This window comes from Rhinolophus sinicus, linkage group LG03, assembly GCF_036562045.2.
Source record: "Rhinolophus sinicus isolate RSC01 linkage group LG03, ASM3656204v1, whole genome shotgun sequence".
Lineage (NCBI taxonomy): Eukaryota > Metazoa > Chordata > Mammalia > Chiroptera > Rhinolophidae > Rhinolophus > Rhinolophus sinicus.
Genome location: NC_133753.1, coordinates 145,057,050 through 145,072,849, shown reverse-complemented (window position 1 = coordinate 145,072,849; position 15,800 = coordinate 145,057,050). Strand labels below are relative to the sequence as shown.

Sequence of the window (15,800 nt, the reverse complement as noted above, 5' to 3'; positions counted from 1 at the left end):
CACTTTTATCTAGGTTCTTTTGCTGAGGACTGAAATTGTGTCCTCCCTACTTTACTTTCTAAGCTTTGATGGAAATAAAATAAAAATAACAATAAATATTGATTGTTGTCCACTTGAAATCATAATTTGGTGAATTTTACATTTTCAAAGGGAAAAATTAAATATATTCTGAAATGAATTCTGCCCAAATTCTCTCTTATTATGACTCATTATGTGTTGCCACCGTTCTTTAAGTGATATGGATTACAGAATTTGCCTTCACATAAGTACTTTGATATGTTGGACATTAAATTGTTTTAGAGTACAAAGTTACCTTGAGGTGTCAACCAGTTGTCCTATGGCATCAGGGACGGTGGCCAAATAAGCCTTCACACACAATGACATCTACTTGAAGCTCCTTGGGAAAAGATTCATGCCTTCTGTTGCATCTTAGTAAATCTATGTTTTGACTCTAGTAATTCCTCATAACAAATAGCATGATTCTAAGATATAGCAGGTGCCAGTAAGATTTGTTGATTAGTTTATCTAATTTATTAATATTAAATTTTACAGTAATTAATAATAGTTCTAGGAAATAAAATTTAACCAATCAAAGTACTTATTTTCAATAAATTCTTTTTTTTTAAATTTATTTATTTATTTATTTATTAGTTTCAGGTGCACAAGACAAAGCAAAACTTAGATGTTTATCATTTATATCCCTCACACTGTGTGAACTCCCCTCCCCCCATCCACTATCCCTCTGTACGTTCCCCAAATTAATTTCAATAAATTCTTAATGCTTCGTCTCTTTCTCTTCATTCTATCTTCTGTGTAATTAATGGTAAAAGGACAGATAACAGCAAATGCTCCATCATTTATCCAATAGCCTTTCACTTTCTATTATAGTGACTACTAAACATTTTTCCACTTCCTACCTTTATTTAACCTTCTTAGGCTATCTTTATCCAGTTATCCTAAGTCTGCCTCATACTATAGATACTCTAGAACCATTATTTAAGGTTTCTTTGATTAAATGCCTAGTCTTTCTCTCATTAGTCTTAATTTTAGAAGATAGCCTTTTCCTCCTAGTTTTTATCAACCAAAATAGACTTTATATATGCTGGTTTATAGTTTGTCTTTTTAAAATGATTGATGGCCTTATATAATAATTAAATAAGAATAAAAGGGGACATAGTCTCATATGTTATTTTTAAAATTTGATGAGATAATCTCTTTCGCTCTCCAAGTATACGTTTCTCCTCCTATTATAAAAATCAAATAACTATCAGACCAAATCTATGTTACCATAATTAAGTAGATCTAAGCCTATTAAGCTTTGTTTTCATTATAAATTTATTATGATAAACTATTTAGCCTTTTGATCCAATCCTCGTGATATTCAAGTTTCTCGAATAACTCTCATCCCAACCATTTACTTTTAAGAATTTAGTCTAAGGAGACAGTGGTGAATGTACACAAAATTCAGTTATAAGAGAGCTTATCAAAACTTGTAATAGAGGAAATTTGCACATAACTTAAAAATCCAAAAAATAAGGGCTGGTTGAATAAATGATGGTAAATGATGGAATATTAGCCTGATATTTTAAATAATGTCAGGAAAGAATTTTTAATGAATTGAAATATATAGTGATTATGAAAGAATATGTACTATGTATAATATAAATTTTAAGCATATACATGCATATGTTTACACATAAACGTAGGTACACAATTTCATATGTAGGGGTCAACTTAAATTCTTATCACACTTTATATGACTGTATGACCCCGTAGAAAGATACAAAGATAGATCTATAGATAAATGATAGAAATAAGAATGAAAGTATATATAACTTAAGATTATAATTTTTATTTATTTTACTTTATATTTCCTAAATTTTCTTTTTATTACTTTTGTAATAAAGAAAACAAATTCTATGTAAAATATTTATAAATTCCTAATATAGCTGACTATACCCAAGACACATCATTCACTTTTCTTCCTGTTAATGACATTCAGCAACTCAAGTCAAAAATAATTATTTTATCATTTTCTTATTTGTATTGTAATCATAGAAGAAAATTTTGCTCAATCTCAGAAACATATCAATTTTCCTGAAGTGGTAAAATATTAGCACCATTTGTAATTGCTTAAAAACTGTTATTTTTAAATAAACTGCTCTGTTCAGGATACAATGACTTTATGTGTAATTAGTTCAATTAAAAGGAAACAAACAATATCTATAATTGTTAGAATAAAAAAATAGATTTATGCTGTAAATCAATGAAGAAGATAAAACCAAGTAACACTATGGAAGGTTTTAAAAATTGTTGGACATGTTTTAACTATTTTATAAGTCATTAATGAGTCACCTGTAGACCTCTTTTCCATAAAAGTGCTCAACTTGGAAGAGAAAATTTTTCTAGAGATTAATGCTGAATTTGCCAGTTAGCTTATAAGTTTAAAATAGTAATTTTCCTTTTCATAAATGTGTAGACGTGTACATTTTGGCAGTGCCACAACTGACTTCATGTCACTTCATTTGGAATCTACATAAAAGGACAATTTAATGTCACTTTCCATTTTCACTTCCCTCGTCTTTCAATGTATTTTCTAAAATGAACAGAAAATAACCCAGTTTTTCCTCTTTAAGAGAGTGCTTACTTTTCCCTCCCTTGCTAAAAAATAAATTGTTTTCATAGCTAATAGCATAAAAATAAAAATCTACAAACGTATCTATATGTTTATCAACTTTTTGCATTACCAATAAAAACTATTTAAAAATCAAATAAGATTATAGATGATGTAATACAGAATTATACACCTGAAATCTATGTAATTTTACTAACAATTGTCACCCCAATAAATTTAAAAAATAAATTAAAAAATCAAATAAGAGGAAAAGTAATGCTCCATGTTAGATTGTAAAATTTGCAACAAATTCTTCACTTCTTGCCTCCTCATCTTTGCAATATGAAGTAGCAGATCACCCCATCAAAAGTGTTGTTAGCTAATGTGACACAATCTGAGATTTAAAAAGGTCTTGATTTTTTTTACTGATCTTAGAAGCTTTCCACTACCACTATGCAGGGAAGCTTGATCTAGCAGACACGCGTCATTTTAGCTGAACCATCTTCTACTGCCCAGCACCAGTCAACCAGAACACATACTTAACTTACTCTCAGAATTGTGAAGTAAATGTTTGTTTAAATCATTCATGATGATTTGTTAAACAGAAAAAATGTAATGATATACATCCACTATCACTTCATTTATAAAAGTATGCATCCCCCATCAACAGAAAGGGTACACTCTCAGGAAAAAAAGACAATGACTAAAATGGTATATATCAATTTTTTTAATGTGTTATATTGTCTTATCTTACAAATAAAAGCTTTCCAACAAATTGTCTCTTATCTTTCTTCTGAACAAGAGAGGGTTTCTGTACTTGATATTTCCTAAGGTTCTTTGATGTTCTATATTTTTGGTCTGAAGTTACTATATAATTGTTAGGGCTTGGAATTGCAAGCTAATACATTCTAATCATTGTAATTAACAGTAAAGTAGAAATATTTTTACATTAATAAGTTCATAGTTTATAAGTTATGGTATAGAAATCTTTACATATATAAAACAAAATTACTTTTCTCTAAGGTATGCAAAATAAATGGCAAAATTTTTCCCTTAACTTTATCCTCATAAGTGTACAATCCTATTTGTTTGTATGAATGAACACATATTTAATCCTTATTATCTAAAAGTAAGTAAATATAACTGTGAAAATAAATCCCTTTGACTCCAGTTGACTGAGAAATTTCTTAGCAATTTTCCACAGCTAGCAGCTTTTGAGAAAGTATTTTAGTCCAGTTAGAATAGTTTTCGTTATGATAATGTCTAGAAGTATGGATTCAATCATGAGTTAGTCCTTCTTAGTCCAAGAAATAATCTTAAAGGGGAAAGAAACTGATAACTACTCATAATTTCATCTAATATATGAATATCAAATCTCTTATTCGGTAACAAAAATTTGGAAATCTTAAATAACCTCACTCTACCCAAGAGGTCTACTTGAAGTTCGTTAACATTCAGATACTTCACAATCACTAACAAGTCTTTTAGACAGCCTCTATTACACTGTTTGATATTCTGACACTGATCATCTACTGAAAGATAAACATGAATATGGCTATATACGGGGCAAGATGTTCAGAGTGAATTGTTATTTTTTAATTTTTATGAGACACTTTACCTTTATGGTTTAAATGTAACCGATTTCCATAAAGAAATGAGAGCAACAGGACAGATTAGCAGTGATGAGATTTGAGGCCACAAATTTAAAAGAACCTAAATTCATGTAGAAAAGGGATACCAACTACCAACGGGAAATAAGTTTGGCTGGAATACGATTAACAGGAGAGGATAGGAGAAGATAGAAGAGCATGTTCTATCTTCAGGTTTAGAAGATAGAAGAGCATGTTCTATCTTCAGGTTTACTAACTTTTTCTAAATTAAAAAACCTGGTCAGAAACCAACATAACTACAGAGAGAATAAAGAGGAAGAATTATAGATGAAATGATCTGCTGACTTTGTCATCTTGTACTAACTACTCGGAATACCACAGGCACTTTGAATTTTTTTCTCCAAAGTGATGCTGAATTTCACATAACTACTAAATTCCAATGTTTATGTCCTTTGTTTTCAGACTGATAGTTTTAACAGGTTAAATTTATGATAAATATTACTGAAATATCTATATGAGTCCTCTAACAGTTTATTCTTAGTAAAACACAAGCTTAGGTTTTACGTCATTTTTTCTGAATCATAATGACATTACAATTCCATCTTAAAGGAGAAACCTCCCTTGGCCCAAATACTTCTTTCCATTACTGTGCTCTCTCCCTATCCCAATACAAAACAGTTATTTCAGTAAAATTCTGTTCAAATGCCAACTTTCAAGCTTTGCTAGTATTCCTTACCAAAAACATACCTCCTCTTATTCTACCTCATACTTTATACCATAAGTGTGATGGTTTATTGTCTAATTCCCCATTTGATTAGAATATCCATGAAGACAGAGCCTATTTTTTTTTTATGGTTATATCCTCAATGCCAAGAAGAGTGTCTGGCATATAGCATATACTCAATAATGGATGGATGAATAAACAAATCAATTGATGGCTGTTTGGTATAGCCATTTTTAAAGACTTTTTAAACAGCAGTTTTACTTTCACAGCAAAATATAGAAAGATATACAGATTTCCCATACCGTCCCAGACCCCTCACATGCATAGCCTTCCCCATTATAAACACTCCTCACTAGAATAGTACATTTGTTACAATTAATAAACCTATACTGATACATCAGAATTATCTAAAGTCCATAGTTTGTATTAGGGTTCACTCTAGGTGCCATATATTGTATGGATCTGGACAATGTATAATGGCATGTATCCATCATTATAATATTATACAGAGTATTTTCACTGCCCTAAAATCCTCTGTTTTCTGCCTATGGTGTTTTGAATTTCAAATTCGACTTGTTTATTACTAGTATATAAGAAGACAACTTTTGTATATTAACCTTGCATCCTACAACCTTGCTACAAGTGCTTGTTAGTTCCAGGAGATTTTTGGTTCTTTCAGAATTCTTTCCACATAGATGATCGTGTCATCTGCAGACCGTTCTATTTCTTCCTTCACAATCTGTAAACTTGTCTCATTTCTGATCCAACTGGAAAGCTTTGAGTTTCTTACCATTAAGTAGGATTTTAGCCGTAGGTTTTTTGTAGACTTCTTTAACACCTCGAGGAAGTTCCCCTGTATTCTTAGCCACTTTTTAAAACCTTTTTCTAATTCATCCATGCACCACAATCTACCTTTGTTTCCACAACTCCAACAAAACCAACTTTGGCAAGAGCATCCATAAGTCACATGTAATCAATGTAAATGTTTATCTTGGTCAACTTTGACACAGTGTTTTACACTGTTGATCATTTATTCCTTGAAACACTATTTACCCTTAACTTTTGGGGTGACACACTTTCCTGGTTTTGCTCTCTTTTTTTCTCATAAGAGTTTATTTCAGTCAAAACTGACAATTTCTGGAAAGCAGTATGTAAACTGCCGCCACCCTGGTTTCTCTTCTATCTCCCTGACCACTCCTTCTCAGACTCATCTATAGATTTACTTTCTCTACCTATTGTTTAATTATTGATGAACCAATTTCCAGTTTCCATTTCTTGGTCCTCTTATCTTTTCAGAAGTTTTTCTGCTTCTAGGCAGATCGATACATTCCCTGAATATCAATAACTGTATAATTATGACCTACAAAACCATGTCTAACTTCTTAATTAATGTCTAGAAAATACTTCAAATTCAGTATGTGAAATATTTAACTCATTTTCTACCTTCCAATCCACTATATCCAATGTACACTATCTCAGTTAATGGCACCCAGTTGCTCAGGTAAGAGACTGGGGGTGCTTCGTCTTTATTCCTCTCTATTTCCAAACTCTTTTTACTCAATAATGCCATAAGTCACCAATCATTATCTACTGTATCCTTTAAATACTATTGATTCTCTACTCTCCATTTCCTTTGTTACTACACTGACACAGACCATGCTCATCATATCTGACCTGGTCCTCTGCGGTGGCCTTCAAATTATCTCCCTGCCTTAATCTTTTCTATTTTCATTTTCTATATTCCAAAGACAGTGAGCTTCTAAAAGTGCAGATCCTTTCCTTTGCTCTCAGTATGAAGTCCAAATTCCTTAAAACATAATGCAAGACTGCAGAATCTGCTACCATCACCGTCTCCAGACTCATTGCTGGCCACCATAGCTCTCCCTTGTAAACTCCGGCCACACTGAATTTCTTTCAGCTCATGAATTATGACTTTCCTTATCACCCGGCTTTTCTAAAAAATATTTCCTGTCTTGAATACTTTTAGAGTTCTGTCTGCTAAATTGAAATTATCTTTTAGAATTATGTCAAGATATTTTTTTCAGTTAGGCATTTATTTCCTGACAACTAGCTTAAGATAAGACACCTGCTTTATATTCTTACAGCTCCATGTACTTCTCCTATCACAACACTCATCATATTTATCTATTTATTTACTTATTTGCTTTCCTAGCTAGACAGCAATTTCTGTAAATTTGCTTATCATTGCATCCCACCATTTAGGTAACTATTACTCGATAAGTATTCAATAAATACTTTAGAATCAATTAAAACTAAGACTTTATTTTATTTTTTAAATTCATCACTTACTTAGTTCTCTTTGGTTGCACTAATATATTATGTATTTGAGTTGTAAAGTTTATATTTGTTATTAGTTTATGGGATTACACTAATAGGATACAGAGGAGAATTATGCCATGGAACTTGGAAAATTTTATATTTCCCCAATCATTCATATATACACTCTAGAATACTCACTGGTAATAAAAAATTCTAAATGAAAAACTGTGTCAACATTTTGTTCCAAATTACAAAGTGTTATCCAGGAATGTGAGGAGGTAATTGGTAAGCAATTTGGGGCTCTGTCACATGGTGATCTGTCTATAAGTCCCCTAGAAAAGGCGGCAGTGTCCAGTGTACATCTTTGAAAACACTGGTTAATCTGGTTGATGTCTTCAAATCTGAAGATATGAAGTGTTTGGTTTTTTGTTTGTTTTTTCCTTTCCTTTGCTAAGAGAGATATTTTCCTATTCCCTTGTGTGGATATCAGAAGTGAGTCTTAACGACATGAAGAGGCTGAGAACACTGAATGTGGAGATACAGTTGTATAAGGGGGAAGTGTGTGGGAGAAAGAGAGAGGGAAACAGGGAGGGAGACAGAAAGTGACAGAGAGAGGTAAAAGATGGATATAGGAGTATACAGACAGATCAATAATTAAGTCAAAGAAAAGCAATATTGTCCAGCGAATGAAGTTCACAAATCTGAGCAAGTCAATATCTCCAAGCTTCCACACATAATATAGGAATGTAAGTGATGTGAGGATTGATTGCAAATGTGGTAAAGTATTTTGTGCTTATCTGACATTAGATGCTTTGAGAGCAAAGAATAGAAGTACAAAATTGGATGAGAATCTCTTTTGAAATAAGTAGAACAAATAAATTATGACTACTACAAAGTAATGAGGTTTGAGGTAAAAATCAAGAAGCAATTTTTATATCTTAGAACAGTGTCTTGCAAGTCTCCTTTCCAGACGTACTACAATGGAGAAATTATATGTTTGATTGTAAACAGAGTAAAACTATTTTTTTTTAATTGGAATCAAAACACAACTTTTTCTAAATATCAACGAGATTATTTTCTTCCTTTGGAAACTAAAAATAAGGATCTATAGAACTTCATATAATCACAAAATTTATACATAGTTCGAAAGGTTAGAAGAAAACTTAGACATATCTCCATCACTGGGGTGACTGTGGAAGTAAAAACACAGCAAAGGTGACAGATCAAACTTTTGTCTTTTATGGTATTACATTAAAATATCTATAGCTTATGGTTTCTTTTTCATTTGGTTTGTTTTGTTTTTGTATAAAATTCTATTATACTCTGTGTTTTCTGCACTGGTATTACCTAACAGCAGGGAAACAATAAAAATGTCCCAGCATAGTAGACTTTTTAACCTAAAAGGCAGGATAGTCATTAACGATCTAATGTTTCATTTATTTAGTCCCAATAATTAGTTTTAAAAATATGGAAAAACACACAAAAAAAACAAAAACTATGGTAGATTAGATATTAAAAGTGTTGCTACTGTGTTCATTCAATAAATGTTCAGCATTCCCTTATTGTGTGCAAAAAAATATAGAGCTAAGAAATAGGTAAGAGAAAGGCAGATAACATTTCACTCTAAAAGCTATTTAACCTCAAACTATATTTCATTTTCCACTTATTTTCTCATAAAATTATTTCACAACATACAAAAGTTGTATTTAAGAAACTATGGACATTTCAATCTGTTAGGGCACTTGTCTTCTATTATTTTAATCTTATAAAACCAATACATTAAATCGGAATTGGCATAACCAATACGTTATGCTAATTGGTAAAGCAAATATAAACTGAACACATTTCTTCCAAGAACTCCTAAACATACCTCATGGAAGAATGAGGTTGTTTGAAATATATCATAAAAACATCTAGCTTATGATACTATAATGTAACTACACCATTTCTGAATATTAGAGGTATTTCAAATATATAATAATAAATCTGAATAAAACTTAATTCTCTAAGCATTTGATTCCCCAACATCTCATATAAATACATGGACTATTGCAGTGTGTTTAGTTTTTAAAGTGTTTCTGCCAGTAGTAGCATTTTTCTGATAAAAATGATGATTGTAGAATTGTTTAAAAGTATGGCCCAAAGTAATCAAGTATTTATTTAAAAATTCCATGAAGATACTGGTTTTGTAATTATTTAAATACATTTGCCTCTTCAAATATAGATTTGGCTCTTACAAAGTAGCAACAAAACATTATATACTACAAATCTAAGGCAATGCCAGTTTGGGGTTAGTGGGCTTAAACTATAGCAGTAACTTTTTATTCTATTCATTCATGTTAGGAATATTTATGATTATAATTTTCTTCAGAGATATATCCTGATCCTTAATATAAGGACATGATTCTTATATTAAATTCTGAAACTCACTGTACATATTTGGAGACTGGGTCAAAGTGGTTACAACAGTTTTATATCTACTGCACTGTATCAACCCCCCTAAAACAGCAGTGAGTTAATAAAAGCTTTAAAAGAGAAATATCTTTGAAATGAATTAAATGAACAAGGCACATTTCAGCAATAATATAATTAACCTTTTTAGATATAATGCATGCATACTAATATAATATAAAAAAGAAAAGAAAAAGGCATTTAAAAAAATAAAGCACACTAAATCCAATAACTAGTGGCAAAAATGGGAGTAAATGGTTTTATTTAATTATTCTTTCATTAATTTAACCGATAGTTATCGGGATCCTGCTAAGCATTAAAGTACTTACTATGGAGACTAGTACTTTTCTCCTTCAAAACTATTTTTCAAAAGTCATAGAAATCTCCAAGTTTTCCAGTTTATGCTAGTTGATAGAACTTTAATAAAAAACGTGTTTGGTTTTCCTTATAGAACAGATATAGTCCACTTTTTCTTCTTGGTATGATGTGAAAAAATATAGACATATGTTCAACAGTCTTAATCAAGGTATTACCTTTAATCAGATAGAAAATTTCTATATGAGTTTACATAGTGCTAAATTATTTAAAGTAAGGGTATTTCCTTAATGAGGCAGTATTTGGAAATTATGGAAGTTAACCTAAATCCATAATTATACATGACAATGAAGTACTTCACAGATGAAAAAACACTTTGAAATGTGATCAATGACTAATCAGTATTCACAAAGCAGTTTTTTGGGAAGACTTAGAAGAACAATGCAGTTCAAATATTGTCTTCTTTCATGTATTTATAGTTTTAGAAAAGTAACAATTTGTACAGCTACAAAATACTGATGGATTATTAGTCACTAAAATAAGTTCTATTTTATTTAGAGTGACTATTTAATTTAAATAAATTGACAGGAATTATTTTCCAGGGAGAATAAAAATTTTAATGTGTATTAATATTAAAGAGACAAGAAATTGATTATATTCTAGTAGTACTTGTGGTGCCCTTAAAGTATAATGTTAATCACTAAAACATATTTTTAAGTTATTTATTGAGAACACTACTAATAAAAATAGAATTTAAATATAATATAGAAATTATAAAATTGAGAGTTGTACAGAGTAAACTAATTAGCAACATACAGCAATCTTGTACAGAATATCCATAATGCACCACAGCCAAATTTGTCTGTCACTCATGAAAAAAAAAAGAGAATTACTATTGAAATGTTTAAATCTCACACTTACCAACCTCCACAACACTAGAACAGTTGGGATCTGTGAAGCCATCTGGGCACTCACAGGAAAAGGAATCTTCAGACAATCCTGACAAACAGATACCTCCATTTTCACATGGATTGGGGTCACAAATATCACCTGAGGAATAAAGAAACAGATATTAACTTTTTTTTGGTCTTAGGCACTAAAATGTACTATTTTACATACTTCACTCATCTTCCTTTGGTAGCCACCAAACTGTTTTGATTTACAAATAAGGTATGCAAGACCCATTTCAAACCATATCCTTTTAGGAGAGATGGTATGTAACATAGTAAAAATTACATTCAAACAATGTATGCTGAATTGCATACTGAAATCTATTAACTCAGTTTGAGGTTCCTGAATTACTTGTAAATGAAATAGTGTCTAATGTGTTCAAGATTAACTGAAATATCTGTAGTAGACTGATTTATTAATTACTCCAACAAATAACCTTTCTGTAACCAAATACTGCTCTATAACTTTGCAATTCTTCTCATTAAGGGGGTGGGGTATATTTCTGGATCCCTATAATCTGGGCTTGTCTATGTGACTTATGTTGGACAATAAGATATTAGCATACTTGAAGCCAGCAGAAGTTTGCAAAAGTACTTGAATATTTCTATTTCCTCTCTTGGAACACTGCTAGGTCATAAGAATAAATTCACATTAGCTTGCTTGGGAGAGGTGAGAGAACCATGGAAGGATAAGAGAGAAACTACTACCCAGAAATAAGTTGTGCCATAACAAACACCTTCACATATGTGGTCTTGACTTTGATGGAATCTGAAAAGGCACTGAGAGAGCACAGCGGCTACAGGAGGCTAGAAAAATGGCTATCCATGTTATATAGAGAAAAGAACTTGGTAAAGCTTTCACCTGTGGAAATTTCAGTGATAGAAAACTTACTTAATAAATTTTTACATACGAGTAATGAGATTTCCGGGCACAAAGTTAAAGTGTCAGCTGGCTCTTAATAGCTTCATTTGATAAGGTACTACAAGAAAGAGATGTGCTAAATAAAGAATCACTGAGTTTGAAAGTAAAGGAATATAAAATGTGATAGAAATGTAATAGAAAATAAAACTTTCTCAATTCTAGCCTCTCAAAGCAGTGAAAGATCAAATCCAGAGCTTTGTCAGAAAGACATAAATATCAAATTAAGAATGTGGTTATAAGAACTTTTGTGAAGATGATTCAAATAATTCAGGTGCAGCCTGAAAGAGCCTTTCAGCTAAATAAGAGTGCTTTTAGAAATCTTAAAGGTATTATCCCCAAGCAGCCTGACAAACCCAAAGTATCATTGATTAAGTCTTGAGTGAAAAGCAGGCTTCAGACAGAGTTATGGGTGTGGCTTTATTGCATAGAAAGGATGTGAATCAGATTCAGAAAAGCCCATACAGTTTTCAAAGCAGCTTTGTAGGTGAAAGTACCACCTCCTGGATTAAGAGAATGAGGTTTTTCAAAAGTTAAAAAAGCATCTGCGTCCCAACTCCCTACTACTTTGTATTTCTTAAGAACTTTATTCCCTTATTGGAGCTTTCCCATGAATTATTTCATCTCTTTTCTAGGTTACTTTACCGCGTTTCCCCCAAAATAAGGCCTAGCTGGACAATCCTCTTTAATGGGTCTTTTGGAGCAAAAATTAATATAAGACCCAGTGTTATAGTAATTATATTATACTATATTAAATTATGTTATATTATATTATACCAGGGCTCATATTATATTTAAATTATTATATTTTATTATATTTAATTTATTATATTACATTTAATATATTATATTAGAATAAGACCAGGTCAATATAATATAATATAATATAATATAATATAATATAATATAATATAATATAATATAGGGTATTATATTAATTTTTGCTCCAAAAGATGCATTAGAGCTGATGGTCTGGCTAGGTCTTACTTTTGGAGAAACATGGTACTATTTTAGAAAAATAAAAATGGAGGTTAAGATTTTTGTCAAATTTATAAAGCAAGTCATTAGCTATACTAGATAATAAAAATACTGCATTAGAAATGGAGCAGATATTAGAAAAGGGAGTAATGAAATAAGGGAATAAATGAATGAACAAATAAATATGTTTTGGAAATATAACACGATTTAGCATGGCTGTGCCATGGAGTATTTGGTTGGGAATGGCTGGAAAAGTGAAAATATGTCAAATAAGGGAAGATTAAAAAGTAACATTGTGATTTATAAGATGAAGAGCCAATGAATGCTTTTAACATGTATTTTAAAGTTTTGACATGGTCATATTTATATTTTAAGAAGACTATCGTGGTAGCATTCTATTGAGTACATTTGAATGGAGACATTGATTACTGGTAAAGATACCACAATACACTTTCTATCTCTTTATATATCTAACTAGCTAGCCACTTAGTCGCCCCTCCTTTTATCTATCCATTTGTCCATCTATCCTTGTGTTCCTTGAATTCCTATTTTGTAGTAGTCACTTAGGTAAGTTGGACATTCAGAACTAAACAGAGTCTTTACCATGAAGTACAGAGCCTTCTATGGGAGATTAAAAAAAAATAATAATAAAAAAGCGGTAACAATTATAGCACATAATGATATGAGCTGTGATTAAAATATACTATCCAAATTGTAGGGTCAACGGAGACTTCTGAAAGGATTCATTGGGGTCAGGTGATGCAGAAGACAAGGGGGGTCTCAACATTGCAGACAAAGGGAATAACATATGCAAAGGGAAAAGATAATGGCTCATCCAGGAACTTCAAGTAGGCCACTATCATTGTAGCATAGATATCTATGAGAAATAGAGAGGAATGAGCTCAGAAGGTAGCATGGTCATACAAATACAGGCCTAATACGCTGGGCCAAATTTTTTGAAGTTCATATTTAAGCTTTGTAAAATCCTAAGAGGATTTTATGCATGGAGAAGTATGTGGTCACATTTGTGTTTTGGAATGATGATTTGGGCAGCATTGTGTTGGACCAAATGGAGGAGTCAAGGCTGAGAGCAAAAGGAGTAAGCATTAACCTTTGATGTAGTTCCAAAGAAGGTCCCCTTTGATGAGGACCTTCTTTACACTCCTTAGAGGTAGCTATGGACAGGGAAAGCAATGGAGGCACCATTTAATCCCAACCCAGTTAATAAATACTAGATAATGCAACAGGAAATGAAAGCCCTCCCAAATCACTACTTCCTCTCCCCCCCCCAGATAACTAATCTGGAAGCAAAGGCATTATTGTTGACATTTTTTAAGACTCAATCACCAGTTTAAATGTGAGATCATGCCTCTCTCTGCCTTTGGTGTGAGCAAAGCAGCACAGCTTTATACAGTCAGACTAGCAATACTGTTATCTACTAACTACACGGTATAAGGATGAGTATCAATGCCCCTCGATTGTTTGATGAGATGTCAATCATAATTCTGTGTATTGTCGATAATACAAAAAGGGGAGTTCTACATTTCCCAGACCAAGATCTGTTGTTGTAGTTATGTTATCAGATCAAGACAGGTCGATGTTTCTGTTGCTTTATTTATACTGATGGAAATAATGCCTACAGGAGAAAGGCAAGGCAGGAGCAGAATTGTAAAGGTTCCCAAGCACACAGGCTATATTTATATATTTATCCAAAATCAAGAACCTCACAAGCTGATCCCTCTCACTCCTACAGGCAAGTTCCTACATAGTTTATTAACTCATGTGAGCTTACCGTCTAGATATACCCAGGGCCACAAGAGGCCAGAATGTCTGGTTCCTTTCATTATCCCATCATTATGGGGGGTTGTGCTGGCCTAAGAAACCTTTCTTGGTACTATGCTGCCCTTCCTAGGTGATAATACTTAATCTAACTGACTTTCTACCAGGTGTGTACCAGTCATGTGATGCTTCCGTGCTCAAAATGAGAAAAGAAGGTCTGTTTACCTCTGATTGTATCTTGTAAATGCCAGCTGCTTTTTAGCTGACATGTTTGTTTGTTTGTTTTTCTCTTGTCCTTGTACTTTCTGTTCTTTTTTGCTTATGTATACTTATTTCTAATATATTATATGCTTGTGAAAACTCATTTATAGTTTATCCCCATTACTGATGTTTACTCAGTACCATTAGGAAAAGGTAGAAAAAAGGTAATAGATTTGACCAAAATGTGCAAGGTGGAATCAAGACGATATGGTGACCAAAGTAATGTGTGGGTTGAGGAAGAGCAAGAAATTTGGTTTGATTTCTAGAACTCCTGTCTGGATGAATGAGTAGATTTAGTTTTAAAGGAATTACTATGCTTAAGATGTTTGTGGGATATCCAAAATGAAAATATCCCATAAATCTACTGAATAAGCAGATACAAAATTGGAGAATTTTTGCTAAAGCATGCATTGTTAAGTATGGACATGGCAACTATATTTCAGTGAGAGTGTTCAAAGGGAGAGGAGAGGAGAGAGCAGAGGAGAGGAGAGGGGAGAAGTGGGGAGGTGAGGGAAGGGGAATAGTAAGGAAAGAAGAGGACAGGAGAGGTCCTTGGGCATACAAATAAGTTAGGAAGAAGGAAGATTCTTCAAGAGAAAAAGAAGGAAATCAGTGGTAGGCCCTTTCCATTCCAGTATAAATACACAGTTTATTCACTTATGGTTTAGTATGTCAAGGTCTGCCTGAGTTTAATAAAGGCCCCCACAATATCAACAGAAAACAAACTATTGGCCTTGGATACAGTAGAGGGTAGACAATATGAGCCTATCAAACATAATTAGGGTTATTACAGGCTGTGTTTGAAATTCCTTTCTCCATACCTAATTATTAATAGAGCCCCTGTACATCAGATGAGTTTTCCATGATGTACAAACTAAGACAAAGGTAGTATAAGAAGATTATTGAGAAGCAATGCCTG

At 32.2% G+C, this 15,800-nt stretch overlaps 1 protein-coding gene across 1 annotated transcript in view; it reads right to left on the bottom strand.

The window, feature by feature from the left end:
- EDIL3 (EGF like repeats and discoidin domains 3) overlaps nucleotides 1-15,800 on the bottom strand; it is a 385,902-nt gene that overhangs the window by 257,313 nt on the left and 112,789 nt on the right. Inside the window, exon 2 of the mRNA XM_019746385.2 lies at nucleotides 10,916-11,044. Within this exon, the coding sequence (XP_019601944.1) occupies nucleotides 10,916-11,044 (129 nt within the window). The remainder of the gene's footprint in view (nucleotides 1-10,915; nucleotides 11,045-15,800) is intronic.